This window comes from Oncorhynchus mykiss, chromosome 9 (genome assembly GCF_057628025.1).
Source record: "Oncorhynchus mykiss isolate SJ-2025 chromosome 9, ASM5762802v1, whole genome shotgun sequence".
NCBI lineage: Eukaryota > Metazoa > Chordata > Actinopteri > Salmoniformes > Salmonidae > Oncorhynchus > Oncorhynchus mykiss.
In genome coordinates this window covers 10,973,809-10,982,123 of record NC_143030.1, presented here as the reverse complement: position 1 = coordinate 10,982,123, position 8,315 = coordinate 10,973,809, and the positions used below count along the sequence as shown (strand labels likewise).

The window sequence follows — 8,315 nt, the reverse complement described above, 5'->3', positions numbered from 1 at the left end:
AATGAGAAGGGTGCACATACATGTAACTCTGTATGGTGAATGACTCGCCACAGGTTAATGAGAAGGGTGTGCTTGAAAGGATGCACATAACTCTGCAATGTTGGGTTGTATTGGAGAGAGTCTGTCTTAAATAATTTTCCACACACAGTCTGTGCCTGTATTTAGTTTTCATGCTAGTGAGGGCTGAGTGAGGGCTGAGAATCCACTCACACATAGGTACGTGGTTGCAAAGGACATCAGTGTCTTAACAGCGCGACTTGCCAAGGCAGGATACTCTGAGCGCAGCTCAATCCAGAAATCTGGAAGTGGCTTCTGATTAAATTCAATTTTCACAGAACCGCTTGTTGCAATTTCAATGAGGCTCTCTTGTTCAGATATCAGTAAGTGGACTGGAGGCAGGGCATGAAAGGGATAATGAATCCAGTTGTTTGTGTTGTCCGTTTCGGGAAAGTACCTGCGTAATTGCACACCCAACTCACTCAGGAGCTTCGCTGTATCACATTTGACATTGTCCGTAAGCTTGAGTTAATTTGCACACAAAATCATACAATGATGGAAAGACCTGTGTGTTGTCCTTGTTAATGCAGACAGAGAAGAGCTCCAACTTCTTAATCATAGCCTCAATTTCATCCTGCACATTGAATGTAGTTGCGAAGAGTCCCTGTAATCCTAGATTCAGATCATTCAGGCGAGAAAAAACATCCCTCAGTCGTGTGAGAAACTCATCATCATCAAGCGGTCAGACAAGTGAAAATTATGGTCAGTAAAGAAATGTTAATCTCTCAATAAAAAAAAAACATGTCAATACTTTGCCCCTTGACAACCAGCACACTTCTGTATGTTGCAAAAGTGTTACATGGTCGCTGTCCATATCCTTAATGATTGCTATTTGATGCTACGGCGTCTCAAGGGGGGGGGGGGGGGGTTCAACCAAAGGGAGTATGCAAGACACACAAGTTTGCTTCACCTGGTCCTGCTTAGGAGCAAACCGAATCTAGTATGTGGACGCCTTAAGCCTGACGCAGTTCCACCTCCAACACCGCCAAAACAACCCCTATGCAGATGTCGGGTTAAAGCGGATCTGATTGAATAGAGCGCTAGGTGTTTTGAGTTGCATAGGGTGCTGTAACAGCTGATCAAATGTTGCACATGTTTAGAATTCTACTTGTCATATAGTGTCTGACTTGTAAATAGCGGAATATTTTGAATTAGCTTTCAAATTTGCTCTTTAACTGTTTACATGATGGGAATTGATTCTCAGTGTCTAGGTCTTCAATTGTGGCCTGCCTCTTCTCCCTCCATTCAACAAACACCTTATCAGACCAAGGTGGAAAAAAATAATGATTCAAACATATTTGGAGTGTCTATAGTGGTATCCGTCACCTTTATAAACATGTTTAATCTGGTTTAGAATTCTTAAAGAATTTCTCAAAACAAAGTTATTGTCTGTCAGTTTGTTTTGGACACTCTGCTTTGGAGAAAAGCATGGCTGGAAGAGAGGAATTTATTGTGAACCTGCCTTCCATATTTAGACTGACTCCCCCTTGTTGGCTAAAACAGTAGGGAAACCCGTAAATGTTGTCTTTTAAAATGAGAAAAATAATAATAAAATGATAATCCTAGATCACCTTATTGCTTGTTGTAACGGGTGGCAGATAGCCTAGCTGTTAAGAGCGTTGGGCCAGTAACCGAAAGGTCGCGGGTTTGAATCCCTGAGCCAGCAAGGTGGAAGAATCTGCCGTTCTGCCCTTGAGCAAGGCAGTTAACCCCCAACAACAACTGCTCCCCGGACACCGATGACATGGATATCGATGAAGGCAGCCCCCCCCCCCCCCCCCCCCTCTACGTTAATGCAGCTGCCAAACACACTGAAACCATTAGATGCAGTTTATCACAGAGCACTACACTTTATTACGGGCGACAGGTTCACATCACTGCATTCTGTATCAGAAAGTAGGTTGGCCCTCCTTGAAGTCTTGCAGATCGATGCAATGCTCTTTCTTGGTTCATAAATCTATTTTACAAAATCTTCCGCTGTACCTAACATCACTAATCACTTTAAGACGTACAAGTTACCAAAGATGGTTAACTCTGGATATTCCTTTGTTCTCTACAGAGTTAGGTAAACTTCCTTGTGGAATAATCTCAAAAAGTCTCAAATTTGATGATTTGGTGCCTTAGGGCATTTCAGACAGCAGATTGAGGACCTTATTTAATGTAGAATGTGTTTGTTTTCTATGACTGTGTTTCGTATCGGGTCTTTGCTTTTCATAGTGTATTGAATGTGTGTATTTGTGTAATTACAGGGCTCATCTGTAAAAGAGACCTTGGTCTCAGCATGTGTAACGGATGTGAAACGGCTAGCTTAGTTAGCGGTGGTGCGCGCAAAATAGCGTTTCAATCGGTGACGTCACTTGCTCTGAGACCTTGAAGTAGTAGTTCCCCTTGTTGTGTGTGCAGAGGGTCCCTGGTTCGAGCCTGGGTATGGGCGAGGGGACGGTTTAAAGTTATACTGTTACACATTCCTCCCTGTTAAAATAAACATTCTGACCTCATTCAAACTAATGCTACACAGTCAACTCCTGATGAGAATGGATGATTCCAGATTATCCTATATTTATGATATTAATCCACTGTTTGTCTACATGTAATGATCATTTCCCTTTTACCAGGCTGCCATGCACAGTAGTAAACCTCCATCCAGTTTTCGGCGCTGTTGCTCCTTTCCGGGTTTGCCACCAACTAGTTTGAACCGATGTATCACAGATAGAACAATGTGACAGATATTTCACCGGATATATAAATGTGAAGCATCTGCTTGGCGTTCCCACACCTTACCAAATATGGTAGTGAGAGGAAGCACAGTGCCCGGCAGTGGGAGAAGATGGATGGAGATGGATTTTGGCCGAAATTATTCAAATGTTCTCATTATTGGATCGCAATGAAGTTTTCTGTTCCCAAAGTTAAGCTTTGAAGACTTTATCCTGTGCAAAAGTCTTTCAACATCGCTTTGTCTAAAAGGAGTGCAAAGGCGAATTTAGTTATTGCACAAGGATAGGCGTTCCCTAACGGAAAAGTGCGGATGTATGCTAGAACGGTCCAATAGGATCTCGTTAGCTCGTGCATGGCTCTGCCCACCGCCTTGCTTGTTCTGCCCACTACGATAATTTATTCCCATTGGAAACGAAAGGCTGTGGTCTATCTTGGTTTAGTTATGCAAGTCTTTGGAGCTATTTTCCTAAATTCCTTGACTAGAACACGGAAGTAGGATTGGATACGACTGTGTCACAGACAGAAGGGGATTTAGTTATACATGTCTTTGACTTTGTTTTGAATTCCCTGCGTGGAGTAACGAAAGATCAACTGACTAAACTGAAGACTGAAAATGTCTAAACTACAGTTGCTGCGTGTGTTTTTAAATGATCGTTTAACGGCGGCTGCTGTGGAGATTTTCGGGGCAGTTGAGAAAACGGTAGTGGAGTACCAGGAGGAGAATGATCGGCTACGGAGACTGCTGCGGAGGACACCGGAGATACAACTATGTGGAATAGGTACGTATTTAGATACATACTGGTAGCGAGCAATAGTTAGTTCTACCTTATTGATAAGCTATTTGTGCTAAAAGTGATCACCATATAGTACCTTTTAAGAAGCTGTTTTTAAACCACGCATGGATAAAAACATTGTCATAAAAAAATCAGGAAGTGATTTGAATGTATTCTTTAACAAATGGAACAGCTTTTAGAAATGAATCTTATTCTCCAGGCTGTATCACATCCGGCTGTGATTGGGAGTCCCATAGGGCGCACAATTGGCCAAGCGTCGTCCAGGTTAGGGTTTGGCCAGGGTAGGCCGTCATTGTATATAATAATTTGTTCTTAACTGACTTGCCTAGTTAAATTAAAACAAATAAAAATAATATTATCTTCAATTCATTGAGAAGTAGTTGAAAGATTTTTAAAAAAAAATGTATTTAACCAGGTAGGCCAGTTGAGAACAAGTTCTCATTTACAACTGCAACCTGGCCAAGATAAAACAAAGCAGTGCGACCAAAAAACAACACAGAGTTACACGTGGGATAAACAAGGGTACAGTCAATAACAATAGAAAAGTCTATATATAGTGTGTGCAAATGGAGTAAGGAGGTAAGGCAATACATAGGCCATTGTAGTGAAGTAATTACAATTTAGCAAATGAACACTGGAGTGATTGATGTGCAAGTAGAGATACTGGTGTGCAAAAGAGGGGAAAAAAAGTAAATAAACTAAATGGGGATGAGGTAGGTAGATTGGATGGGCTATTTACAGATGGGCTATGTACAGCTGCAGCAATCGGTTAGCTGCTCAGATAGCTGATGCTCACAGTTAGTGAGGGAGATATAAGTCTCCAACTTCAGCGATTTTTGCAATTCGTTCAAGTCATTGGCAGCAGAGAACTGGAAGGAAAGGCGGCTAAAGGAGGTGTTGGCTTTGGGGATGACCAGTGAGATATACCTGCTGGAGCGCGTGCTACGGGTGGGTGCTGCTATGGTAACCAGTGATCTGAGATAAGGCGGAGCTATACCTAGCAAAGACTTATAGATGACTTGGAGCCAGTGGGTGTGGCGACGAATATGTAGTGAGGTCCAGCCGACGAGAGAATACAAAACGGATGGCACTGTGATAGACTGCATCCAGTTTGCTGAGTAGAGTGTTGGAGGCTATTTTGTAAATGACATCGCCGAAGTCGAGGATTGGTAGGATAGTCAGTTTTACGAGGGTAGCAGCGTGAGTGAAGGAGGCTTTGTTGCGAAATAGGAAGCTGATTCTAGATGTAATTTTGGATTGGAGATGCTTAATATGAGTCTGGAAGGAGTTTTTACAGTCTAGCCAGACACCTAGTTTTTAGCCAGATTCTAGTTTTACAGTTATTGAATTGGAGATACAGTTTATCCAGTCTTGAATTTACTGTCTTTAATCCAAATTGACCCCAACCCTGATGTCTGATGTCTAGGTAACCTCTGCTCCTCGTCTCCTTCCCTCCAGACTCCCTGCAGCTCTCTGTCTCTGAAGAGGACTTTCCCCCTGAGCAGCAGCACTGTGAGCAGGAGTGGAGCCCCAGTCTGGGGCAGAAGGACCCAGGGCCCACACAGATTAAAGAGGAAGAGGAGGAAGTCAGGACCAGTCAGGAGGAAGAGCAGCTTCAAGGTCTGGAGCCTGATATCATGGAGTTCATATTCACTCCTTCAGGTGTGAAAAGTGAATGTGATCAGGAGGACCCACTTCAGTCCTTGGCTCTTCCCCAAACCAAGACTGTGGAGAACAGAGGGAGAGACTCTAAACCAGTGGATCTCAAACCTTTTGTTACTGTGACCCACTTAAAAGGTCTCGACATTCCCTGTGACCCTACAGATACTCAAAATATTGCCTTCAGCCACAGCTCAGCCATAAGCAGAGACCCAGTAGGACTCGACAGCAGCCCACCATTGCATCCTAAACCACCATTGGATCCCAACACGTCAATGGGGGAACACGGTTCCAAACTCAGCACCACGTCTAGAAAAACTCACCACTGCCGTGACTGTGGTGAAATGTTTCCTCTGAAAGCTGACCTGCAGAGGCACGTGACTCTTACCAAGAATATAATCAGTGAATGCCGCTTCTGCAATAAACAATACAATTCCACCTGTAAATTGAAGGCCCATATCCAACTCTGTCACATTGAGATATCCTGCACATGCCCTGTTTGTGGCAAGACCATCAAACACAAAGGAGATCTGTCCAGGCACATGAGTATTCACACAGGAGAAAAACCATTTAGCTGTGGTGACTGTGGAAAAAGCTTCAATCAGAAGGGGCACCTGAACTTGCACATACTGAGTCACACAGGAGAGAAACCATTTAACTGTAGTGACTGTGGGAAAAGCTTCTATCAGAAGGGAGACCTAGGGAATCATATGCTGACTCACACACAAGAGAAACCATTTAGCTGTGGGGACTGTGGGAAAAGCTTCTATCAGAAGGGACACCTTACAGATCATATACGGACTCACACAGGAGAGAAACCATTTAGCTGTGGTGACTGTGGGAAAAGCTTCAATTTGAAGGGAAACCTAAGAAAGCATAAACTGACTCACACAGGAGAGAAACCATTTAGCTGTAGTGACTGTGGCAAAAGCTTCAGTCAAAAGACTAACTTGCTGACGCATGTCAAAAACATCCACAAAGGAAGAAAACAGTATGAATAAGTGAAAGAATAAAGAAAATTAGGATCAAAATGTTCTGTCAGAAGATAGGAATAACAGGCAGGATGTGGACAGCACTCGTAGGAAAGGAAAGCTACTCTGGATAATTTATGCGTTTGGTTCGAGATCAATAGATGGGGGTATGATGGATTTACTATTGTAAAACATTCTATATGAATACAGTTTGATTTGAATTATGATGTAATGCTTAAACATTACACAGCATCGTAGGAAGCTCACAGGTCTGCTGTTCAGTCTGTTTTCACGTTATTAGAAACAGGAATTCCTGGTTATTTGTTTTCGAATGTCTCTCAGGTGATGAGAGAATGGTCTGACTGATGCGATTGACACATTAAAACGTTAAAACACTTTCTGTATAATATCTCATCAAACTATTTCCCATCGATTTTTGACCAAATCTTGCTCATTCATGATATTGATTTCAGATTTTATGGAGTAATGATATACAGTAGACTCCTGAGAATTGATTAAAAGCATTCCATGTGAAGCTGGTTGAGAGAAAATAGTAAAAATAAAGAAAAACCCTTTTTAAAATGTTTTAATTTAAATGATTATACAAAATTCTTGCAACCAATAGAATGTTATACATATGGGGGATACAACCTTCCCAGCTCTGCAGAGTTTTGCTGCTTAGTTAAATATATGGCAAATATAAATAAAACTGGATGGATGTTAGTTATGACTGCTTTGTGTCATGTGGTGTCGTCTCTAACTTCTTGCCATTTGTGCTGTTGTCTGGGCCCAATAATGTGCTGTTAACATGTTTTGTGCTGCTACCATGTTGCGTTGCTACCATATTGTTATGTTGTGTTGCTACCATGCTGTGTTGTCATGTGTTGCTGGCATGCTATGTTGTCTTAATTCTCTCTTTATGTAGTGTTGTCTCTACTGTCGTAATGTGTGTTTTGTCCTATATTTATATTGTATTTATTTTTTATTCCAGCCCCCGTCCCCGCAGGAGGCCTTTTGGTAGGCCGTCGTTGTAGATAAGAATTCGTTCTTAACTGACTTGCCTATTTTAAATAAAAATCAGAAATAGATGGGAGAGGTGAAGGTTAGAGGAAGGATAGGAGTAAAAACAAACAAAATATAACTTCTGTAAAATGGATTGTGTCCGTAAAATGTATATAGTATGTATAAGCTGGAAGTAGAAGCCTAAATGCCGTTGTTCATTAGTTTACTCCAATTAGATGATGAGTGGTAGGGTTAGGGGAAAATACAGGGAAACATATTTTTAAAAGATGTATATATGGAAAGTATTCAGACCTTGACTTTTTACACATTTTACATTCACATTTTTTATTTTATTTACATTATAGCCTTATTCTAGAATGGATTAAATTGCAAAAAAATTATAATAATATCTACACACAATATCCCATAATGACAAAGCAAAAACTGTTTTTTTAGAATGTTTTGCACATTTATAAAATAAACTGAAATATCTCATTTACATAAGTATTCAGATCCTTTACTCAGTACTTTGTTGTAGCACCTTTGGCAGTGATTACAGCATTGAGTCTTCTAGGGTACGACGCTACAAGTTTGGCACACCTATATTTGGCGATTTTCTCCCATTCTTCTCTGCAGATCCTCTCAAGCTCTGTCAGATTAGATGGGGAGAGTCGCTGCACAGCTATTTTCAGGTCTCTCCAGAGATGTTCGATCGGGTTCAAGTCCGGGCTCTGGCTGGGCCACTCAAGGACATTCAGAGACTTGTCCCGAAGCCACTCCTGTGTTGTCTTTACGGTGTGCTTACGGTCATTGTCCTGTTGGAAAGTGAACCCATGCCCAAGTCTGTCCCTGCCACTGAAAAACATCCCAACAGCATGATGCTGCCACCACCATGCTTCAGCGTAGGGATGGTGCCAGGTTCCTCCAGATGTGACGCTTGGCATTCAGGCCAGAGAGTTCAATGTTGGTTTCCTCAGACTAGAGAATCTTGTTTCTCATGTTCTGAGAGTCCTATAGGTGACTTTTGGCAAACCAAGTGGTCTGTCATGTACCTTTTACTGAGGAGTGGCTTCCATCTGGCCACTCTACCTTACAGACCTGATTGGTTGAGTGCTGC

General features: G+C 41.9%; 1 protein-coding gene across 1 annotated transcript; it reads left to right on the top strand.

Moving 5' to 3' along the window:
- Positions 1 to 2,672: 2,672 nt before the first annotated feature.
- LOC110531374 (uncharacterized) lies at positions 2,673 to 6,919 on the top strand. The gene is made up of 2 exons (XM_021614565.3): positions 2,673 to 3,551; positions 5,025 to 6,919. The coding sequence occupies exons 1-2, from the start codon at positions 3,386 to 3,388 to the stop codon at positions 6,224 to 6,226; spliced, it is 1,368 nt and encodes a 455-aa protein (XP_021470240.3). The 5' UTR covers positions 2,673 to 3,385; the 3' UTR covers positions 6,227 to 6,919.
- The last annotated feature ends 1,396 nt before the right edge of the window (positions 6,920 to 8,315 follow it).